The sequence below is a fragment of the Telmatherina bonti genome, assembly GCF_933228915.1.
Source record: "Telmatherina bonti genome assembly, chromosome: 8".
NCBI lineage: Eukaryota > Metazoa > Chordata > Actinopteri > Atheriniformes > Telmatherinidae > Telmatherina > Telmatherina bonti.
This window is the reverse complement of record NC_136626.1, coordinates 37,645,085-37,670,430: the sequence shown is the minus strand read 5'-3', so window position 1 is coordinate 37,670,430 and position 25,346 is coordinate 37,645,085. Positions and strand designations below refer to the sequence as shown.

Below are 25,346 nucleotides of genomic sequence, written 5' to 3'. Positions count from 1 at the left end.
GTGGACTACTTCCCCGTCTCCTCTGGGATTTTCATCCGTTTCTGCGTTTCCGTTCCTCTCACAGGACGTTCTAAGTTGTGCTTTTGTTTCCTTTTGTTTAAACAGAAAAAGATGGATTCATGGATCTTTCTAATGCACTTTGTAAATAAATCCCTGTTTCTACATAACTGTCTCTGACAGCGTGTCTTGCCGCCTCTTCTCCCCGTAGACCCCAGCAACACTCGGAATGATTCGGTCCATGCTTTTTCTGGTTGGTGCAACAAACTGCTTCATTAGCAATGTTCTTCAAACAAACTGGACTGAGCTCTGCTTTCCTCTCTCTTGTGGCAAACACTCCTCAGTCACAAAGTTCTGGAACAAACCTGCTTGTTTTTGGCTTGAGTCACATCGTCAAGCACCAACCAGATGAGGAGGAGACAGGAAACATGGAGAATCCAGACATGTTTGGACCAAAGCAGCCTGGAAGGCTCACTACGATGACCTGGGATGAAACTTCCAACATCAGCTCAGAATTCATTCTGCCAAACGCTTTCAGTCTGCTGCCACAGACACTGTTTCATAAAGGACAGCTTCGTAGAGCCACCATAGAAACCATGTCCACTTCTAAATCCCAACAGAAAGACAAGTTACTTCAGAACATTTCAAGTCCGTGGAAAATGAAAACCTTTACTGCCGTAAAAACTGTAAAAATAACAGATCTTTTTATCATTTTCCTCAACGAAAAGAACGTTTTTGCTGAATGAGAAGAGAAATGTAGAATGAGTGAGACGGGAAGAAATGTTCTGGTTGGACGGTGAAAAGCACGAAGTTGGTTACCGAGTTCCAAGTTGGAGAGAAAATGTTCTGAAGACATTCTGCATTTTCATGAAAAACATTTCAAGTCAGTTCAGAGTCCTGATAGTAAATGTGGACTAACGACCAGTCCTACCACTGGTTCCCAGTCAACCTGCAAATATCCATCCATCCATCACCGGTCCATCACTGGGCCGCGCCTGGGCGGGTCACCGGTCCATCACTGGGCCGCGCCTGGGCGGGTCACCGGTCCATCACTGGGCCGCGCCTGGGCGGGTCACCGGTCCATCACTGGGCCGCGCCTGGGCGGGTCACCGGTCCATCACTGGGCCGCGCCTGGGCGGGTCACCGGTCCATCACTGGGCCGCGCCTGGGCGGGTCACCGGTCCATCACTGGGCCGCGCCTGGGCGGGTCACCGGTCCATCACTGGGCCGAGCCTGGGCGGGTCACCCGTCCATCACTGGGCCGAGCCTGGGCGGGTCACCCGTCCATCACTGGGCCGCGCCTGGGCGGGTCACCGGTCCATCACTGGGCCGCGCCTGGGCGGGTCACCCGTCCATCACTGGGCCGCGCCTGGGCGGGTCACCGGTCCATCACTGGGCCGCGCCTGGGCGGGTCACCCGTCCATCACTGGGCCGCGCCTGGGCGGGTCACCGGTCCATCACTGGGCCGCGCCTGGGCGGGTCACCGGTCCATCACTGGGCCGCGCCTGGGCGGGTCACCGGTCCATCACTGGGCCGAGCCTGGGCGGGTCACCGGTCCATCACTGGGCCGAGCCTGGGCGGGTCACCGGTCCATCACTGGGCCGCGCCTGGGCGGGTCACCGGTCCATCACTGGGCCGAGCCTGGGCGGGTCACCGGTCCATCACTGGGCCGCGCCTGGGCGGGTCACCGGTCCATCACTGGGCCGAGCCTGGGCGGGTCACCGGTCCATCACTGGGCCGCGCCTGGGCGGGTCACCGGTCCATCACTGGGCCGCGCCTGGGCGGGTCACCCGTCCATCACTGGGCCGAGCCTGGGCGGGTCACCGGTCCATCACTGGGCCGCGCCTGGGCGGGTCACCGGTCCATCACTGGGCCGCGCCTGGGCGGGTCACCGGTCCATCACTGGGCCGCGCCTGGGCGGGTCACCGGTCCATCACTGGGCCGCGCCTGGGCGGGTCACCGGTCCATCACTGGGCCGCGCCTGGGCGGGTCACCGGTCCATCACTGGGCCGCGCCTGGGCGGGTCACCGGTCCATCACTGGGCCGCGCCTGGGCGGGTCACCGGTCCATCACTGGGCCGAGCCTGGGCGGGTCACCGGTCCATCACTGGGCCGAGCCTGGGCGGGTCACCGGTCCATCACTGGGCCGCGCCTGGGCGGGTCACCGGTCCATCACTGGGCCGCGCCTGGGCGGGTCACCGGTCCATCACTGGGCCGCGCCTGGGCGGGTCACCGGTCCATCACTGGGCCGCGCCTGGGCGGGTCACCGGTCCATCACTGGGCCGAGCCTGGGCGGGTCACCGGTCCATCACTGGGCCGAGCCTGGGCGGGTCACCGGTCCATCACTGGGCCGCGCCTGGGCGGGTCACCGGTCCATCACTGGGCCGCGCCTGGGCGGGTCACCGGTCCATCACTGGGCCGCGCCTGGGCGGGTCACCCGTCCATCACTGGGCCGAGCCTGGGCGGGTCACCCGTCCATCACTGGGCCGAGCCTGGGCGGGTCACCGGTCCATCACTGGGCCGCGCCTGGGCGGGTCACCGGTCCATCACTGGGCCGCGCCTGGGCGGGTCACCGGTCCATCACTGGGCCGCGCCTGGGCGGGTCACCGGTCCATCACTGGGCCGCGCCTGGGCGGGTCACCGGTCCATCACTGGGCCGAGCCTGGGCGGGTCACCCGTCCATCACTGGGCCGAGCCTGGGCGGGTCACCGGTCCATCACTGGGCCGCGCCTGGGCGGGTCACCGGTCCATCACTGGGCCGCGCCTGGGCGGGTCACCGGTCCATCACTGGGCCGAGCCTGGGCGGGTCACCGGTCCATCACTGGGCCGAGCCTGGGCGGGTCACCGGTCCATCACTGGGCCGCGCCTGGGCGGGTCACCGGTCCATCACTGGGCCGAGCCTGGGCGGGTCACCGGTCCATCACTGGGCCGAGCCTGGGCGGGTCACCCGTCCATCACTGGGCCGAGCCTGGGCGGGTCACCGGTCCATCACTGGGCCGCGCCTGGGCGGGTCACCGGTCCATCACTGGGCCGCGCCTGGGCGGGTCACCCGTCCATCACTGGGCCGAGCCTGGGCGGGTCACCCGTCCATCACTGGGCCGAGCCTGGGCGGGTCACCCGTCCATCACTGGGCCGAGCCTGGGCGGGTCACCCGTCCATCACTGGGCCGAGCCTGGGCGGGTCACCGGTCCATCACTGGGCCGCGCAGAGAGACAACTATTCATGCTCATCCTGCCAGGGACAATAGAGTGCCCAATAACCCAGACATGTCCTGTTCCGGTTCTCGAGGACTGCAATCCAGCAGGTTGTCCATATTTCCCTGCTCCAACACACCTGGCTCAAACGAAGCTCCGTCCTCTGCTGTGGATCCAGATCATGTGGATCAGAAAACCAACTCATCTCCAGCCTGCATTTGCTTTCTCCACCCACTCTGTTCCTCACTTCTCCCTCTCAGGTAAGGAAGTAACTCCTCTGCAGGCTGCTGAAAGGGTTAAAGGTCAACCTTTCAGCTGGCGGCACGTTCCGACCGAAACGCAGTGACATATCTTAAAGGCTGTAGGTTACACACAAATGATGCCACGGCTTGTCTTAGATTAATTCATGGGTCACGTATCACGTTTAATAAATCTCAGGTACAGAAGGAGCTTGGGCCGTGCGCATGCACGTGCTTTCCTGCAGACACAAGCGCCGCGTGGCTTCCAGCTGCAAAGCCGGCGAGCCGCAGAGACGCTGCTGGACAAATGCATCACATCGCTGCAGCTGACGAATGTCACAGCCACAAGTCATGACAGAGCTCATTCCTCACCTAACGCATATTTTCATCCGCGTTCTCCTACTTATGTTGTGTCGCTGTGATATGGAACTGTGATGGAGGGGCCCTGCTGTCAGCTGCATAAACGCCTTTGAGGCTGCGAGCAGCTTCTCCTTGAGATTATGCAGATTCATGGAGCCCAGCGCCGTCGCACAATGCATTTCCTGACAATACAAGAACTATGATAATTCCAACATATTGCCAGAAGCGTAGTATTTCCAGCATTATGCCAAGCGAGCTGTCGAACCGCTTGCATGGCTGTAAAGTCACACACTGCTTTTGGTGATTCATTGTGGGCTTCTTCTCCTCTGGCTTAATGTGAGAAAACATGAATTTGACATACTTGCATATTCCTCGATGTGAATGATGTTCATTTTTACCATTTACTCAGAAACCACGCCATTGTGTGTCTTCGTTCACGTTAAAAAAATAAAAACCTGTCACGGTGTCTTAATTCAATTAAAATATCAGCCGTAATTTTTCCACTTGGAGCAAACGTGAAGAGAATTTGTCACAGCGAATGCAAAATGTGTCTAAATCCAACACTGCAGCAGATTTGTGTTACACTGTGTGGATGATTTAAATTATGCAGGGCTATTGTTTGTGCAGGGATCACTCTTCTCTGAGGTTTTACAGCAGCTCTCTTCCTCTCTGATGGAGACTGAAAATATTCCTCAAAAGTTATTTTCCCTTGCTTTTACCAGTCACTGTAAATTAATGTTAATATTCATTGCTACTCTTTTTTTCTCCAATAAAAGGCCACTTGCTAATGCTTTCTGCGCAGCACACAGCTCTCTACGGGGCATGTCACCATGCTTCTTGTTTGTTGAAAGAACACTCATAATGGCGTCATGTTCCCTCACATGTGTGCTGCCCTAGAGGGCACTTTGTTTTCTCTTTTTCCCTCTGAAACAACATCCAGTTATGCACTTCAGTAGATTACACTTACACTAAATGGCACTTTCAGCTGTTTTCCCCCTCCACACTGGAAGGGCAGAATCTCCTGTTCACCCCATTATGACTGCAGCTCATACTGTAAGGCACGGCCTTACATCTTCTTGTTTTGAAGGGCACATCCTCTCGCTTTGCTTCTGGGACAACTTTACAGAGCACCATCACATTTTCATCAAATAACAGAGAGAGGGAGCCCATAGGGGCCAGTTGTCACATACTGTATAGCAGCACTTCATACTGTAGCACAATGCATCGTGATTTAAAGTGAACGAAGAGTCGCATCAGGACTTTGGGATGTTTTCTCCTCATCAGGAGCATCAGACGTCTCTCAACACATTCCTGTTTAACACAAGGGGACAACAGAGGACACTTTAACCGCATCTGTTTTGTCTTAGAGTTTGAAATGAACACTTTCATGCAGACCTATTTAAACGTTGTTTTCATGGTGGAAGACGGTATATTTGTAAAAATAAGCAGTGTAATATACAGCCAGCCAATCACAGTAGAAAATATATCTCACACAATATCCTATCTATCTGTCTTTCTATCTATCTATCTATCTATCTATCTATCTATCTATCTATATATCTATATATATATATATATATAGATAGATAGACAGATAGACAGATAGATAGGATATTGTGTGATATATACATACATATATATATATATATATATATATATATATATATATATATATATATATATATATAGATAGATAGATAGATAGATAGATAGATAGGATATTGTGTGAGATATATATATATATATATATATATATATATATATATATATATATATATATATATATATATATATATATATATATATATATATAGATAGATAGCTAGATAGATAGATAGACAGATAGATAGGATATTGTGTGAGATATATTGTCTACTGTGATTGGCTGGCTATATATATATATATATATATATATATATATATATATATATATATATATATAGTTCTACCAGACCAGGCAGGATCCCAGGTACAGACTATGCAAAGGAGCCCCTGAAACAATCCAGCACCTCACAGCAGGGTACAAGATACTGGCGGCAAAGAATACATGGAGGCCATAACCAAGTAGTGTACAGGAACATCTGTGCAGAATATGGACTGGAGACCCCTTAGTCCCAGTGGGAAACTCCCCCCAAGGTGGTGGAGAATGAGAGGACTAAGATCCTCTGGGACTTCCAGATCCAGACAGATAAAATGGTGATGGCCAACCAACCGGACACAGTGATCATGGAGAAGCAGCAGAGGAAAGCCGTAGTGATCGATGGATCCATCCCCAATGATGGAAATATCAGGAGAAAGGAGAAACTGGAGAAGTACCAAGGCCTGAAGGAAGACGTGGAGAAGGCCTGGAGGGTGGAAGCAACAGTAGTATCCATACTGATGGAAGCACTGGGGGCCGTGTCCCCCCCACTGGAGAAGTGGTTCCAACAGATACCTGGTGAAACATCAGACATCTCCGTCCAGAAGAGATCAGTCCTAGGAACAGCTAAGATACTGGAGAGGAGCCTCCCAGGACTCTGGTAGAGAACCTGAGCTGGAGAGATGAACAGCCTCCCTACCCTGGTGATATGTGTGTGTGTGTGTGTGTGTGTGTGTGTGTGTGGGGGGGGGGGGGGGGGGGGGGGGGGTGAGAGTGAGAGTTTTATAGATATATAGATGAAGAGATATATAGATATATAAATGAATATGCATTATAATTACCAGGTATGTCTGTGTGATGGGGGAAATTAAATGATATAACTCCATTTTTATAAAATATTTATATTTTAGAAACATTCTTATACATGGAATATGAAATTAAAACATGATAAATAAATAAAAAAGAGGTTCTGAGTTTCATGCTGCTGTAACTAATAACTACGTCGTGGTCAGTAGTCAGTATACAGAGTGATATCTGTACTGAATCCTGCCGCTTCACACAGTCATTAGGTCTGAATGCCGAGTTAAAAAGCCAGTTTCACTATAATACCTTCTATCAGAACCTCACTATAACAGCTTCGCTTGTCTTCAGTTTCTGAGGAATTCAATAAAACGAAAAAGTTTCTCTTTAACAGCAGACATTAGAGAAGCTGAACTTTCTCCTCCAAGACCCTGAGAGACAAACAACTGAGATAAACTCCACATAAAGCTCAGTGAAGGAAATCTATTTCAAGTCATTGTTCAGGAAGCAAAAACATCTCAGGAAAAAGGGAAACACTGATTTCAGCTGACTCTAATCAGCCCTGACTCACTTGTAGGTATTACAAGTTCTCCTGTTTATTTCTAACAAAGATCCAGACTGAGGAACCATCAGCCTGCCAGACTTCATTCATGTCTGAACGCCGGCGACAGGCGGGTGTCACAGCGAGGTGCTGTCAGTCAAACACACCGAGAAACAGTCAGAGCAGCTAAAATAGCAGCTTCCTCCCTCCCAGTGAAATCTGCCACAAAGAGCACGTGTCGTCAACCAGGGAGGAAATAATCAGCTTAATGTTCAGCTTCACAGATCTTCAGCATCTCCTCATCCGACTCACAACCTCCCATCATCCACCAGTTCACCAGCTGAAGAGTCTCTGCAGACAGAGCTGGAACAAAATGTCCACATGAGTCCGTATGTCTGGAAAATACCAAGATGATGTTCTGCGGATCATAGAACCAGAGCTGGTCTCCATGGAGACACACACACACACACCAGCAGGTTTTCAGGCGGACCAGAGTCTGGGTCTGGTCCCAGCACACCGAGCCAACCAATCAGCCGCAGAATGAGTCCACCCCAACGTTTCCTCGCCTCTACCGAGTCCGAAGCCTTTTCGGATCGAACAGCCTCTTCATGTCGCCTCTTCGCTGGTGGACGTCCTGCTCCACCTCCTTTCTTTCTTCCCATCGTCCAACACATTCTGTCTTTCCCCTCATCCAGCTGCAGGTTGTCCAGACAGCAGCTGGATGATGATGATGATGATGGCGCTGAGCTGGAATCCAGACCCTCATCGTGACCTTCACCTGCTGCATCTGGAGGTTTCTACTCATCAGTTCTCCGTCAGCTGGAACAGTCTTCATCTGTTGGTGCGCCTTGCTGTACGCTCATGTAAACACACACATATGCTGAACAAGCAAAGTGTGTGTGTTTTAGTTTATAATAATGAGAAAGCTTCATGTTTTCCTGTCGATCAGTCATGATTACTGTAGAAGAGAAAGATTTATTCCTGGTTTTTCTGCCATTTTCTCTGGATGATGCTCAGTTTTCACTGAGAATGAAGATATGTTGACAACCTCCTCACCCACTGTGGACGTCTAAACGCTCCGGTCTGACAGAGACAGTCCAGACTTCTGATGCTCAGAAAAGCCTGTATTCATGTTTCCAGCTTGGACTTTTAAACCCTCCTGTGTGCAGAGGGCAGAATCACAACCAGAAGAACACACAGCTGCGTGCTCTTTACACTGTTCAGGTCTGCTTTCAGAGCTGAAGAGGTCTTAAAGTCCGACGTGGTTCTGAATAAAACCTGGCTCCATGTCTTCCTTCAGTCTAAGACATGACTCTGTCTTTTACAGAAAGCATCTCCTCCCCATCTGTTTCCAGCGTTACACCATCCGCTCCACTGTGACCATTAGTTTCCAGACAGAGGAACCTGCAGCATGCCACCCACACACTCCACACACCAACACACCTCTGCAGCAGCAGCCAATTAAATCACACGCTTCTTCTCATTTGTTTGGTTTCCTTTTATCCAGCAAACAGGTCTGCCTTTGTTTCATCCTGCTCTCATTCTCTGCTGCTTCCTGTCCATTTACTCCCCGACTGCCCTCATTCCTCATCCAGGCCTCTTACATGAGAAGCATCTATTTGTGTTCTAATTGGTTCCCGAGCAGCCATTCCACAGCCATCAGCGAAGCGCCGTGTCGGTGTGGATGACAGGTCCTCGCACAGCCAGCCTTTCAGCCGCTGCTCACACATGATTAATGACGTCTTTCTAAACAGTTTCTGGGGGTGGAGTTTGTACCTGGGAGACCTGGAGCACAGCTCGGATGATAAAGAGAATAAAACCAGCAGAAAACAGACTAATAGGTCGATCCAGGGCTGCCGCTGCAGGGTTGTGTGTGTTTGACCCCTCCACATGAAACATTTGTTGTTGCTGAGAGAAACTAAAAGTCTCTTCATTACATGATCACAGATGAATAATTCAGCTTTTAAAACTCATTGCAGCTGTCCAGGCAGTGACCTGGCAGACCGGAATACTTCCACTGTCAGGAACTTCAACTGCTCTCAATGTTTTTATGTTTTTTAGACTGAATTCATTTATTATTGTGCATTTACGTACATTTCCTGCAGTGGATGAGAGGGGAACAGTTCAGATGGTTCTCCGACTCCCGACCATCTAAAAACAAGCATGTTTGGTTGATTTGTGGCTCTGAGCTGTCCAGACAAGCCGACATTTAAATCGACACTGCAGAGTCATAGTGAGCCCGTCTCAGAGGTGCATTCAGGTTCACTCTGTACTTACTGAGCAAATCACTACTTAGGTACATTATAAAGTCAACGTATTTACAGCCTCGTGTACTTCTTCGAGGTTTTATATGCAGAGCCGGAGAAAGGAGACAGTTTCCGTCTTCCTACAACACATCATTACTTTTCCACCGTTCAGCCTATCAGGGCTGAGGACAGCCTTTAGACGGAGGACCGCCATGTTTGCAGGTATGACTGATGCCCAGTAAACTAAAGCAGGAGAAAGAAGCAAAGTGAAGGCAATCACACTGAAAGCAGCAGGACTGAATGGAAAATTAGTTGTGCTGACTGAGCTGTCCTTCAGGAGATGAGGAAAAAGCCGATGAAAGTGAAGAGAGCTGCTTTCCTCCTGCAGTTATATTTACATCCGGCCGTCTCGCCCGGATATTTATGATCTATAAGAACCATTTCTGAACTGGTTTCCTCAGTGCAGATGGAGGTGCTGTAGCTGCTGTGTCTGCATGAAGCAACTGGAAGCCACACCTGTAGAAGGATCAGATTCCTGAAGGTCTGGTCCTGGATCTGCTGCCCTGACCTGTTAGAACGAGTCAAATGGCTGAATTCCCTCATCATTCAGCTCTGCAGAGGCCTGGAAATGAGCTTCAGGTGCAGAAGAGAAGCCTCTAAACGCTGCAGCAGTGGACTGGTGGGCTGGACTGGGACCCCTGATGCAGAGCAATATGTTCCTCAAAGAAAACACAAAGGTTAGATGTGAACGTGTTCTTTTCTTCAGAGCGTTGAGACAGAGGCTGTCTGAAGGTTCCTTGTGTTACAGGATATCAGAAGAATTAGTCTAATCTTGGCCTCCTGTTCCTGTCTCCATGCATTTCTGGATGGATTACTAGGTAACATACGGTAAACACACCCTGAGAAGAAAGAGACAGCAGAGAGGAGATTTTCCAGAGGAAAATAGGAAGGTGGGGGGCATGCTGATGAAAGAAGACATGAACATTTGACAGAAGAAGAATGAGCAGGGGAGGACAGAGGGAAGAAGTGCTGAAGGCAGACGAGAGGATGGAAAGCAGCAGTGGTAGAGGATGGAAAAGAAATAATACACAGCTGAAGCATGTTTTTATTCTGAATTTTTCAGAAGGAAAAAGTTTTCTAAGTTTAAAGAGACTGTAAAAGTTTGGAAGGATGTGTCTGCAAGCGATGATCATAAGAGCAAAACACCCCCAGGTTGGAATAAAGAACCCAGTTTGAGAGTTTGGGAGGAGAAATCAGAGCTGTAGACCGTCCGATGGATGTGGAGGTAAAGTGTGGGACAGAGGGAGTCTGGCTGTCTGGAGATAAACACAAAGTCTTATTCTGCACTTTTCACATCTTCTGAACCATCAGCTGAATTCTTTCTACGCTTGTTGTGACACTTCAGTCACGTCACCGAGAACAGGAATAACAACTAAACAGGATGCAGAGTCTGAGAACACAACAGCAGACATGAAGGTGGAATGGGCCTACCTACCAGTAGTCATGTATATATATATATATATATATATATATATATATATATATATATATATATATATATATATATATATATATATATATATGTGTGTATGTAAACACGCTTTATCATCAGACATCATGTGACAGTAAACAGCCTGTTGTGCTTCAGTCTGGTCCTGCAGCAGAGCTCATCACCTCCTGCTCTGCCTGCACCTGGAAGCTGGAAGCTGCAGGAGGACCGAGGTGAGTGTGTGTTCTTCAGGACAGGAGGGGGGGGGGGGGGGAGGGGAATTCACGGTGGATACTAACAGAGGAGAGAAAACTACGTTCTTTTAGCGCCAGAAGTCCTGACACCACCAGGAACCAGCCCGGTTGATGCTCGTTTTGACCTTAAATAAACTGCGGGTTTGAAACGTCGCCAGTGCTGCTGAGTTAGACCTGAAGGAATATGTTATTAATATTTATTCTGTTTTAGTCATATTCAGTCCTTTGTGTTTATGTCTCAATCAGCTTGTCAGGTGTGATGTGTGTTTGTGAACCAGCAGCATAAAATGTCATAAATAAGCCTGATGATAATAAATAAGCCTGATGAGTTGCAGATATGTTTGATAAATGAATATTATCCTCAAAAGCATTTAAACAAATCACTGGAACATTTTGACACCAATATTTTTACTTTAATTGAAAATAAACATCAGTTCCAGTTATCAGCTTCCTTGAGGACAAATAATCTCCATGAAGGAGCTGCAATGTGTGAGTCATGTCATGAGAGCTAAGGACCACCTCCAGATGAATAATTTGAACAAAACAACCGTCGTTATGGGAACTGTTGTTTATTTTACAGGCTAATTAATGTTAATTTGTTTGGATCACATGTGATTTGTACTCCTGCATCCTGCAGGAGAGTTTCAGCCTGATTCAGCCAACAAAGACCCGCGTGCCAAGACTGTTGTAGAGCGTCACAAGTGATATTTACCCTCTGGATGTCGGAGGTGAGCTGCAGCAGGGTGGGAGAAGCTGTAGCTCGGAGAGCCTCTGTTCCTCTGACTGGAGAGTTCAGACTGACGTAGGCCACCGCACTGCTCTGCAGGACCACGCTGTTATCCTGGAGGAAGGACACGATTGTCAGCATCTCATCTTACAGCAGTCACTGTTTACATAGTTCCACCAGAGACCGTCTCCAGACTGATCCCTGTTGCAGCTTTTTATCGGTTGGCTTTAAATTAAGACCTGATGAAAACCTCATGCTGGGAGTTGAACCCTCCACCTTTAATGTGGTTGACTGTGTGTCTTTGTAATTTGTGGTTTTTCCAGTTTAATCTGGAGGTATCTTCATCCCTTTATGGTCCGGCGGCCTCGTGATGAAAAGAATTCATCCGCCATGTTCCAGGCATGAGAAGGGATGTACAGAGAAATACTTTTCATGGATCTGTGGGTACCGCCACGCGATCCTGCTGGCCTGGTGTGGGAATGTTCGTACGCCATGCAAACTGTTGTCTTTTTACCAAGTGAAACGCTCCGTTAGAACTGAAACATGTAGGTTTACATGCTTTAGTTCGTTTGACTTCCCGTAGACCAGCTGCTGGTTTCCAGCTGATCAATAAAACTAAAAGCGTTTAATGTTTGATGTTTCCTGCAGATGCTGCAGTAAAAGACCTGCATGACTGAAAACTGATGAGTTTTCTCTGTTTGCATCACGTTAACGCCGTCGCTCCACATGAGCTGCTCTGATTCCCTCTGAGACGCAGCACAGAGTCACATGATCATATTGATCAGGAACAAATCTCTGTATAGGTTCCTACAGGAATGATGTCTGGTTCAACGAGGGTCCAGCTTGGTGGGGGTCCGTACCCGGTCCGACTGGGGTCCCTCAGCAGCAGGAGGTCTGTGCACCTCTTTCTGCTCAGTTGGGATTCAGCCGTCTGTATTTGTCTTAATAAACGACACGAGACCTTCACAGCTCCGTGTTCAGACACACCGCGGTACGAATGACAGATCGATCAATAAAATAAAACCGATCATTCATTGTAATGTTTAAATATAAAATGTTATCATGTATGGAAACGAAGGGAAACCTGGAGACAAGCTCCAGTCTGAACTACGGTTCCACATATTTCACACTAAAACAGCCAGTAAAACACAACAACACAGGTCGCTCCACGAGGACGCTACGCTCACACAAAGCACGCTGGGAAGCTCCGCCCACCTGTCTGAAACGTGTCTGCTGGCTGTTTTATCACGTTTCCACCTCTGATTCAGCCACATCAGCTCCATGTCAAATATCCCAGTTCTGGTTTCCTTCAGGCTAAAAGCAACAACATGCTGTGTAATGTCGTCATCTGCATGCTTTAATGGCAGCAGGCGCGTCTGAAGCTGCTCAGCTGGGATTTATCTGGAACATGCACATGAACACACTCATACACCTGGAGAGTTTTGGTCCAGACTACTTTTCTGGGTTTAGTTGTATGTCAGTGTGACATGCATGCCAGACTGTGCACAAGTAAATGTGCAGTGAATTTCATGGTTTTTCATGTGGAGAGATGAGCTCTACCAGCTGCTTTAGGTATAAAACCCAAACTAAGACTTTTTTATTACACTGTTGTTTCAAATTTGGATAATTTCACAGTTATTGTGTCATTCTTGCAGTAAATGTCAACCTTTTGCTGAAAAAGCATTTATTCACGTCATTTTTGTTAAAAAACAAATGGAAAAATGCAAAGAAACATTTTTCTCTGGCTTTTTCCTAAGTGTGAAGATTGAAAGGGTTAAATAGCCGATACTAACAGTCACATCTCATTCCCACTGGAAGCACGCGTCCCACTCCCATCACATCCATAATGTTCATGCTTTGCATCATGAGCAAGTCCAGCGATTCCACTCCATTCTTCTGTCTTCTTCACATGGTGACACTGGTTGGTTTTAAAACCTGAGTTGGTCCAAATCACGGTTTGTTTTTAACACATTGGCCTTTTACTGTTTGAATCTAAAGAAGAAGTGATGATTTGTAATTTGTTCATTTTGCCTCGGAGAACATGATATTTAGCAGCACCAACTTATATCATGATGCTGGTTTGAATAGTTTTTTATCATTGGGTCATGGTCATCTGGTCTTTCTGGAGACTTATGGTGGGTTTGCTCCACCATAAGAGGTCTTTTTCACACAAACGGCTTCCTGAAAGTACTTTCACTGACCGACTTTGTGAAGAGAGAAACTGTAGAAAAGATCAACGTCTCTTCTTGTCCACAGATGTTTTTACAATCAAAACTCAGTTTTTGTTCCAGGTGTACAGAAGTGACCACTCCCAGTGTTCCCTCTATCCCCCCTGCTCTACTTGCATTCAGAGCTCTTTGATGTTCCCTGAACACATCCCAAATGCAAATACCAAAGATGGAAAAATGTCTACATGCTTTGATGAGTAAGCTGAGGAAGAGACAACCGAGGATTAACCCACACCTGTCCACGCATCAATGACTGGCTAAATGCCATCCCCCAACATGTCCGAAGCAATGCTCAGAATATGATCAGTTTTAATAAGCAGCTGAATAAAACCAGAAGGGTGTCTGTGTCAGTGAACACCATCCAACCATTCAGTCAAAGTTTAGTGAAATGTCACACCCAGTCCTCTAAGGATGATTTGTGGAACCATCCGTCGCCATCTTGACCCCAAAGTAAACGTTCTTGTTCTCGCTGACCTTTCCCCACTCGTATGAGCCAATGTTCCCCAAGGCTGAGCCTCCCCAGGAGCAGAACACTGTGGTACGGTCCGGCACCCATCCCTGCTTGGTCTGCTCCGTCAGTGCAGCGATGAGCTGATTCATTATGGCCCCGCCTCCCTGGCTGTTGTCATGGTGACTGCCAACCAGGACGTAGCGATCTGCAAACAGAAAGAAAGCTGGTGTTCATTATTTGTGTTGGGTGCAGCTTATTATCCATCAAGTTTAAATACTGAATGATATATTCAGCTCAACATTGATTTTCTTTAGTTTTGGTTGCATATCGATGAAATCACTTTTATTGATCGATGGGGTCATCATAGGTAACTGTGAAGTTGGTTCCCAACAGTCTAAAATCCTGTTAAGACATGCTCTACCAGTCAAAAGTTTGGATGAACCTTTCAACTAAAATAACTGGCTAATGAAGAAACACACAAACTAAATAAATAAAGTCTTATTGCTTCATAAACAGAACGTAGACTACACTAAACTACAGTAAACTACACTAAACTACAGTAAACTACACTAAACTACTCTAAACTACACTAAACTACACTAAACTACTCTAAGCTACTCTAAACTACACTAAACTACACTAAACTACTCTAAGCTACTCTAAACTACACTAAACTACAGTAAACTACACTAAACTACTCTAAACTACTCTAAACTACACTAAACTACACTAAACTACTCTAAGCTACTCTAAACTACACTAAACTACAGTAAACTACACTAAACTACTCTAAACTACTCTAAACTACACTAAACTACTCTGAGCTACTCTAAACTACACTAAACTACAGTAAACTACACTAAACTACTCTAAGCTACTCTAAACTACACTAAACTACACTAAACTACAGTAAACTACACTAAACTACAGTAAACTACACTAAACTACTCTAAACTACTCTAAACTACTCTAAACTACACTAAACTACTCTAAACTACTCTAAACTACTCTAAACTACACTAAACTACAGTAAATTACACTAAACTACTCTATACTACACTAAACTACAGTAAACTACACTAAACTACTCTAAACTACAGAGAACTACACTAAACTACAGTAAACTACACTAAACTACAGTCAACTACAGTAAACTACACTAAACTACAGTAAACTACACTAAACTACACTGAACTACAGTAAACTACACTGAACTACAGTAAACTACGCTAAACTACAGTAAACTACACTAAACTACACTGACCTACACTAAACTACAGTAAACTACACTGAACTACAGTAAACTACAGTAAACTACACTAAACTACAGTAAACTACACTAAACTACACTGAACTACAGTAAACTACACTAAACTACAGTAAACTACACTAAACTACTCTAAGCTACTCTAAACTACACTAAACTACTCTAAGCTACTCTAAACTACAGTAAACTACACTAAACTACTCTAAACTACTCTAAACTACACTAAACTACTCTAAGCTACTCTAAACTACACTAAACTACAGTAAACTACACTAAACTACTCTAAGCTACTCTAAACTACACTAAACTACACTAAACTACAGTAAACTACACTAAACTACACTAAACTACTCTAAACTACACTAAACTACTCTAAGCTACTCTAAACTACACTAAACTACTCTAAGCTACTCTAAACTACAGTAAACTACACTAAACTACTCTAAACTACTCTAAACTACACTAAACTACTCTAAGCTACTCTAAACTACACTAAACTACAGTAAACTACACTAAACTACTCTAAGCTACTCTAAACTACACTAAACTACACTAAACTACAGTAAACTACACTAAACTACACTAAACTACTCTAAACTACACTAAACTACTCTAAACTACTCTAAACTACTCTAAACTACACTAAACTACAGTAAACTACAGTAAATTACACTAAACTACTCTATACTACACTAAACTACAGTAAACTACACTAAACTACTCTAAACTACAGTGAACTACACTAAACTACAGTAAACTACACTAAACTACAGTAAACTACACTAAACTACACTGACCTACACTAAACTACAGTAAACTACACTGAACTACAGTAAACTACACTAAACTACAGTAAACTACACTAAACTACACTGGACTACAGTAAACTACACTAAACTACAGTCAACTACACTAAACTACAGTCAACTACACTAAACTACACTGGACTACAGTAAACTACAGTCAACTACACTAAACTACACTGGACTACAGTAAACTACAGTCAACTACACTAAACTACACTAAACTACAGTCAACTACACTAAACTACACTGGACTACACTAAACTACAGTCAACTACACTAAACTACACTGGACTACAGTAAACTACAGTCAACTACACTAAACTACAGTCAACTACACTAAACTACACTGGACTACAGTAAACTACAGTCAACTACACTAAACTACAGTCAACTACACTAAACTACAGTCAACTACAGTAAACTACAGTAAACTACACGTTCACACCAGCCTCTGGGATTCTGCTTGCTGGGAAAGTCGCTTCCTTTGGAGGTATTATGTAAACACGCTAAAGGATTTAGATCAGAGAAGCGGACTCAGTCCACCTACCGCCTACCGGTCTCAGTCTGATTCACATGGACTAGATTCAGGAAGCGGGCTACAAAACAAAGGGCATTGTGGGTCATGTGTACTGCATCATGGGTAAACACAACAAAACACACAAGTGTGTGTCTGTGGAGAGAGAGGCTCTCTGGACGAGAGAAACAGAACATGGTCAGATGTGAAGCATTGACCTGACCTGATCCACCCAGACCACGGAGATCTGATCCACCCAGACCACTGAGATCTGATCCACCCAGACCACTGAGATCTGATCCACCCAGACCACTGAGATCTGATCCACCCAGACCACTAAGATCATATCCACCCAGACCACTGAGATCTGATCCACCCAGACCACTGAGATCTGATCCACCCAGACCACTGAGATCTGATCCACCCAGACCACTGAGATCTGATCCACCCAGACCACTAAGATCTGATCCACCCAGACCACTGAGATCTGATCCACCCAGACCACTAAGATCTGATCCACCCAGACCACTGAGATCTGATCCACCCAGACCACTGAGATCTGATCCACCCAGACCAGTAGGACCTGATCCACCCAGACCACTGAGATCTGATCCACCCAGACCAGTAGGACCTGATCCACCCAGACCAGTAGGACCTGATGCACCCAGACCAGTAGGATCTGATGCACCCAGACCAGTAGGATCTGGTGCACCCAGACCAGTAGGATCTGATGCAGCCAGACCAGTAGGATCTGATGCACCCAGACCAGTAGGATCTGATGCACCCAGACCAGTAGGATCTGATGCACCCAGACCAGTAGGATCTGGTGCACCCAGACCAGTAGGATCTGATGCAGCCAGACCAGTAGGATCTGATGCACCCAGACCAGTAGGATCTGATGCACCCAGACCAGTAGGATCTGATGCACCCAGACCAGTAGGATCTGATGCACCCAGACCAGTAGGATCTGGTGCACCCAGACCAGTAGGATCTGATGCAGCCAGACCAGTAGGATCTGATGCACCCAGACCAGTAGGATCTGATGCACCCAGACCAGTAGGATCTGATGCACCCAGACCAGTAGGATCTGATGCACCCAGACCAGTAGGATCTGATGCACCCAGACCAGTAGGATCTGATGCACCCAGACCAGTAGGATCTGATGCACCCAGACCAGTAGGATCTGGTGCACCCAGACCAGTAGGATCTGATGCAGCCAGACCAGTAGGATCTGATGCACCCAGACCAGTAGGATCTGATGCACCCAGACCAGTAGGATCTGATGCACCCAGACCAGTAGGATCTGATGCACCCAGACCAGTAGGATCTGGTGCACCCAGACCAGTAGGATCTGATGCAGATCCATATTTCCCTGCCTCTGGTGGAGAATAAAATACATCTTTTAAAGGTCTGATTCATTGGAGACGTGCAGCGTGAACACGATGTCGGTTCAGGATGTTTTTACTGGTGAGAAGGGAACACCAGTAAGGTTTATTTCTTCATGCCATGTCAGAGTAGAGGACATGTATTACTTCATAACCAGCATGTTCTGTCAGTGCTGTGGTAAACCGTCTATGGGGAAACCAAGGCGTAACAGAAAATCTTCACATTGCTCAGAGCAGACACAGTTTCCTGTGAAGGCATCTCTTAAACTGGAGTTATAGCTTTCTAAGCAGACAGGAGAGGACGTAAAATGAGTTTCTGAAACTCATAGACTTTAGACAAAAATAAGTGCTAAGATAGCAGCAAATTCATGCTGAGGCCAGTGAACCATCCAGCATTAACATTTTCAGATCCTGACCTCTGAAGAGCTACTTTCCATCTGGAACACAATAATTCCCATCAACCTTACCTGTAGTGGAACAAAAAGAAAAACATCAGTTCAACCTGTTTCATTTAGCTGATTTTCATACTTTAATCTCTGAACCTCCACTTGGAACTCTGCTCTGTTTGCCATGGGCCCCCTACCTGGGCATAAAGCCCCCAACAACATAGCTTCCAGGATCCTCAGGACACATGAACCCTCCACCCTGATCCGGTGGCGGCTCAGGGAGGGGTGGACCAGAACAAACCTCACTAGACCAGCATACAGGGATGTACAAGTCGTGTCGGACTAGGCAGCTTTTTTTTATTTCCGAGTCTGGATAAATGTTTGAAACATCGGTTCCATATGAACAAAAACATCTGCGTCACAGAGAACCTGAGCACATATACGTCAGCTGGACGTAGACGTACGTTGAACGGTCACGCAGGATCTGTATCGTGAAAACCTCTCCGACCTGTGGTCTTCAGGGACGCCAGGTTGGCAACCACTGCCTGACACAACACAGTGAGAAAACGATGTCTTCAACCAGAGGCTTCTTCAAGTCTGTTGCTACACATTACCATTCCCTGCCGGGATAAATAAAGTATATTTTATTCCATTTCATCTGATTTCAAACACTTGGAAGGGAAAATTGTTAAAGAGAAGAAAAGAAAGCGAGAAATGTTAAGAGATGAGACAAGAGTCAAGACTGCACTGACTTTTACTGACTGGACAGGTCTCAGAGAAGAGACAACCTTTCATAGTTTTCAGTCCTACAAAGGAAACGGAGACTCATCATGCTACAGTTTCTGACAAAACAAAACACACATCTGAACCACAAAACACAGATCTGAACCCTGACTTTTTCTAAAACTGCAAACAGTTTTATTATTACTGCTTTTAATACTTACTATGTATGAATAGGTAGAAATATGATAATTTTTACTTATACCAGCAACAGGTCCCGATACTAACAGCTACCAGGATATTGTGCTGCTCTGCATTTTGACTCCTGACATCTTGGATCAGATAACGAGGATGTATCCATATCCTCGCATGCTTCACAGTATATTAAACTCCGTATGTGATGAGATTTTTATAAACTCCTAACTCATATAGCACCAGAGGAGAATTACCAAATTATACTGATCACGTGCCTCTCAGGGTCTCAGAGGCTGCTGTACTGTACGCTGACCTCGCGGTGCAGAACAGAACAGGAGCACCGCTAAGCAGGATGGGAAATAAGCTGCACAGAGGGCCAATCACAGCGACTGTTAGCGAACCATGGAAGGAAAAGGGAAACCCCAACAGCTTCTGCTGAATAGTCGGAGAAAATACAAATGTTCTTACCAAACGCAGCTGCAGTGTGAAGCACATGCAGGTAGAAAAAGACATTCATGTTCTTAATATCATGACAATCTGCACTACTGTGAGGGAAAAACTGTTTAGAAGTCCCAGCCAGCAGAGGAGAGACCCACCGCAGGACTTTACCCACCAGCCCAGATAACAGCGGCCGCAGCCTGGAGAATGGGGCCGGGCTGGATAATGGGTGGAGTTGGACATACAGTGGGCGTGGCTGAATGTCAAACGGGCGTGGCTGAGTGTTAAACGGGCGTGGCTGAGTGTTAAATGGGCGTAGTTGAGTGTTAAATGGGTGTGGGATGAGGGTTAGGGTTAATCCAATTAAAATATCCAATCAGAATATCCAGCCCCGCCTCATTCTCCAGGCTGCAGCCAAGACCCTCTGACCAGCGCCGGGAGTTTGTTGTTTTTTATTTTTATCTTTGCGCTGCAATCACTTGTTTGCTTTATAAAATACCCTCAAACACACAGGAAATTTTATTCTGCTGAAACTCTGCTGTCTGGTAAATCAACTGATGGCTCTGATTGATCAGCTGCTGTTTAAAATCTTGTCAGAGATGCAAAAACTGCAGATGACAGAGTTTACAACATTAAATTCAATGACAAACACAACTTCTGTTTATTAACCCAATAAAACCCAAAGAGACCTGAGCTGAAGGGGTTCTTCAGGAAAGCCGTAACAGATGTAATCTACATGAGAACCGTCACACTGTCCATGAACCACGGGGAAGTGTAGCCTGGGAGTTCTAGCGTTACAGATGCCACCGGAAGCGGTGGATTAGCAGAGGAATAAAACAGGTGGTCCTGCTGGTCTGGATTCTGCTACAGATAAACCTGAAGTACGTCACATGTTGTGTTATATGCAGATGACACATGCATCTATTGTTCAGGTGTGCATTTACAGCAAATCTTGCAGGTTATGGAAGAACTAAATAAACTGAAAAAAGTGGTTTGACATGAATAAGTAGTCTTTTCTGTTGTTTGGGAAGGATGAGAGAAATATAGAAATAAAACAAATTATTACAAATTTACATAAAAACAATTCGGTTCTCTGTGTGATTTTAAACTGAAAATCTGTTGGAAACTTTGTGTCCTGAGAAAAACAGTGTTAAAACATTAAATATTTATATCATAGGCTCATTTTACCAACCGTAGGTCACTGTGTAGCGGTGTGAGGGGAAAACATACACATGTAATGTGCAACCGACACACAGAAGCAGAAAAGGCCCCTTAGGTTCATAAGGAATTCAGAGATCACACATACAAACTGTTAGAAATGCAAACTTTCAGATAATTTCCTCCCAAAGAGAAGAGTTTCCTTCAGAGACAGAAGCTTGAATGACTTAAGACGGAAACTAAACGAAGGGTCAAAATGCCAGTTTTAGATGAAAGCTTGATGAGCAGAAGTTTGGTCCAGGAGGGTGACGACGGCGTTTAAAGCCAGAAACTTCGTCCTGTTGGTGTTTACTCTGCTCTGTTTGGACTTTTTGTGGATGAATCTGCAATTGTTAGTCTGTTGCTGTGAGACTGTGGGAGAAATAAAAATGATGATAAAAACGTTGTACAGACACCAAAAATCTGCCCGCTCCTTTCCAGACAGACTCAGAAGGAAATGCAGACGAGTTCTTAGAGAAAAACTACGTCAATAAAATACAAGTTCCTTAGAAAACTGCAAGGAATTTTCTTATTACTTATTCTTTTTAAAATGAGAGTCCCAACAAACTAAGAGATTCCATCGTCCGTTTGGTCCATAAAACCTCATTATTAATGGGAATCCACCATGTTCCAATCCTGAAATAATCATTCACCTTCAAGAGCTTAAAAAAGCCAAAAGCAGTGAAGCCAGCAAGAGAAACATGTCATTCTAACAAGGCTGAAAACATTTTATTACTTGGAAGCTTTAAAGTATAAAAATGTTCCTTCTTGTTTAAAAACTCCAGACTCTGAAGCAACGACAGGCATTGCTTGCTTCCAACGTCGCGTTTTCTGGATATCTGGAGGAATCCCTGCAGGTACTTTCAGTCAGACCCATAACTTGTCACAAGGAGAAACACTCCATAATGGTGCGCAGTAGATGAAGGAGGAAGCAGACCTATAAACTACAACAAAGGGAGAACATCACATGGGTCAGTGGAAAGGGGAATGCAGCAGCTGTAGAATGGATATTAGCTCAGCATGAATACGTCTGGACACTTCCTGCTGTTTTCATGCATGTTAAGACTTCCCAGATGTAGTGAAGAGTTGTCTGGGGATGAGGTCTGCACATGCAGCATATTTACAGTATTCCAGGGCAGCACTGAATGTGTGAAATTGGCTCAGCAGAAACACACTAACATGGACGCTGCCGGCTTCTTTGCATGCTTTATATTTACAGCAAATAGAGAGCAATGAATATGTATGCAGGCAGCAGCTTCCTGCAGGCAGAGGAGAAGGGAGGAAACATCTCCTGCAGCACAGAGCATGGATAACTGCTTAGACGGAGACTCTGGCTGAGACACCGCTTTCACAGTAAATCCCATAAACAATGATTACTTCACATCAGCACATGAAACTGCTCGTGTTTTCTTCAGGAGGATGTGTACATGTTCATCAACCAGAGACTAATGATGAAATGTTTGTGCCTTTAGGTCAGGACAAATGGTTCACGCTCCAGCAGGCACCAGCTGAGGTTCACTGGGAAGAAGTTTCCTCCAGCTTCACCCTTCTCAGTTCAACATCAGACCACGTCCTCCAGGATGAGAGGCGGTTCGGACGGAAACTGGAGACGGTTGTGTTGTTTTCTACCGACGGCAGAAACTTTCAGACAGTTCGCCTCTTCAGACCTGAAGCTCTGAGACCAAGATCCACATTCCCCACCACAGCTTCATGCCCAGACTGCAGGTCTACAGCTGTTCCTGCAGAACCAGATCCCAGTCTGGTTTCAGGAAGCAGAACCAGATCCCGGTCTGGTTTCAGGTAGCAGAACCAGATCCCAGTCTGATTTCAGAAAGCAGAACCAGTTCCCAGTCTGGTTTCAGGAAGCAGAACCAGTTCCCAGTCTGGTTTCAGGAAGCAGAACCAGATCCCAGTCTGGTTTCAGGAAGCAGAACCAGATCCCGGTCTGGTTTCAGGAAGCAGAACCAGATCCCAGTCTGGTTTCAGGAAGCAGAACCAGTTCCCAGTCTGGTTTCAGGAAGCAGAACCAGATCCCAGTCTGGTTTCAGGAAGCAGAACCAGATCCCAGTCTGGTTTCAGGAAGCAGAACCAGTTCCCAGTCTGGTTTCAGGAAGCAGAACCAGTTCCCAGTCTGATTTCAGGAAGCAGAACCAGTTCCCAGTCTGGTTTCAGGTAGCAGAACCAGATCCCGGTCTGGTTTCAGGAAGCAGAACCAGATCCCGGTCTGGTTTCAGGAAGCAGAACCAGATCCCGGTCTGGTTTCAGGTAGCAGAACCAGATCCCAGTCTGGTTTCAGGAAGCAGAACCAGTTCCCAGTCTGGTTTCAGGAAGCAGAACCAGATCCCAATCTGGTTTCAGGTAGCAGAACCAGATCCCAGTCCGGTTTCAGGAAGCAGAACCAGTTCCCAGTCTGGTTTCAGGAAGCAGAACCAGTTCCCAGTCTGGTTTCAGGAAGCAGAACCAGTTCCCAGTCTGGTTTCAGGAAGCAGAACCAGATCCCAATCTGGTTTCAGGTAGCAGAACCAGATCCCAGTCTGGTTTCAGGAAGCAGAACCAGATCCCAGTCTGGTTTCAGGAAGCAGAACCAGTTCCCAGTCTGGTTTCAGGAAGCAGAACCAGTTCCCAGTCTGATTTCAGGAAGCAGAACCAGTTCCCAGTCTGGTTTCAGGAAGCAGAACCAGTTCCCAGTCTGGTTTCAGGAAGCAGAACCAGATCCCAGTCTGGTTTCAGGAAGCAGAACCAGTTCCCAGTCTGGTTTCAGGAAGCAGAACCAGTTCCCAGTCTGATTTCAGGTAGCAGAACCAGATCCCGGTCTGGTTTCAGGAAGCAGAACCAGATCCCAGTCTGGTTTCAGGAAGCAGAACCAGTTCCCAGTCTGATTTCAGGAAGCAGAACCAGATCCCAGTCTGATTTCAGGAAGCAGAACCAGTTCCCAGTCTGGTTTCAGGAAGCAGAACCAGTTCCCAGTCTGGTTTCAGGAAGCAGAACCAGATCCCAGTCTGGTTTCAGGAAGCAGAACCAGTTACCAGTCTGGTTTCAGGAAGCAGAACCAGTTCCCAGTCTGATTTCAGGAAGCAGAACCAGTTCCCAGTCTGGTTTCAGGAAGCAGAACCAGTTCCCAGTCTGGTTTCAGGAAGCAGAACCAGATCCCAGTCTGCTTTCAGGAAGCAGAACCAGTTCCCAGTCTGGTTTCAAGAAGCAGAACCAGATCCCAGTCTGGTTTCAGGAAGCAGAACCAGTTCCCAGTCTGGTTTCAGGAAGCAGAACCAGTTCCCAGTCTGATTTCAGGAAGCAGAACCAGTTCCCAGTCTGGTTTCAGGTAGCAGAACCAGATCCCGGTCTGGTTTCGGGAAGCAGTACCAGTTCCCAGTCTGGTTTCAGGAAGCAGAACCAGATCCCAGTCTGCTTTCAGGAAGCAGAACCAGATCCCAGTCTGGTTTCAGGTAGCAGAACAGGATCCCGGTCTGGTTTCGGGAAGCAGAACCAGATCCCAGTCTGGTTTTGGGAAGCAGAACCAGTTCCCAGTCCGGTTTCAGGAAGCAGAACCAGATCCCAGTCCGGTTTCAGGAAGCAGAACCAGTTCCCAGTCTGGTTTCAGGAAGCAGAACCAGTTCCCAGTCTGGTTTCAGGAAGCAGAACCAGTTCCCAGTCTGGTTTCAGGAAGCAGAACCAGATCCCAGTCTGGTTTCAGGAAGCAGAACCAGTTCCCAGTCTGGTTTCAGGAAGCAGAACCAGATCCCGGTCTGGTTTCAGGAAGCAGAACCAGATCCCAGTCTGATTTCAGGAAGCAGAACCAGTTCCCAGTCTGATTTCAGGAAGCAGAACCAGTTCCCAGTCTGGTTTCAGGAAGCAGAACCAGTTCCCAGTCTGGTTTCAGGAAGCAGAACCAGATCCCGGTCTGGTTTCAGGAAGCAGAACCAGATCCCGGTCCGGTTTCAGGAAGCAGAACCAGATCCCAGTCCGGTTTCAGGAAGCAGAACCAGATCCCAGTCTGGTTTCAGGAAGCAGAACCAGATCCCAGTCTGGTTTCAGGAAGCAGAACCAGATCCCGGTC

General features: G+C 46.8%; 1 protein-coding gene across 1 annotated transcript in view; it reads right to left on the bottom strand.

The window, feature by feature from the left end:
• The window catches only part of naaladl2 (N-acetylated alpha-linked acidic dipeptidase like 2), a gene marked incomplete at both ends in the record, with an annotated part of 608,474 nt that overhangs the window by 343,430 nt on the left and 239,698 nt on the right, over nt 1–25,346 (bottom strand). The window contains 2 exons of the mRNA XM_079244879.1: nt 11,691–11,819; nt 14,408–14,589. Coding sequence (XP_079101005.1) covers nt 11,691–11,819; nt 14,408–14,589 — 311 coding nt within the window. The remainder of the gene's footprint in view (nt 1–11,690; nt 11,820–14,407; nt 14,590–25,346) is intronic.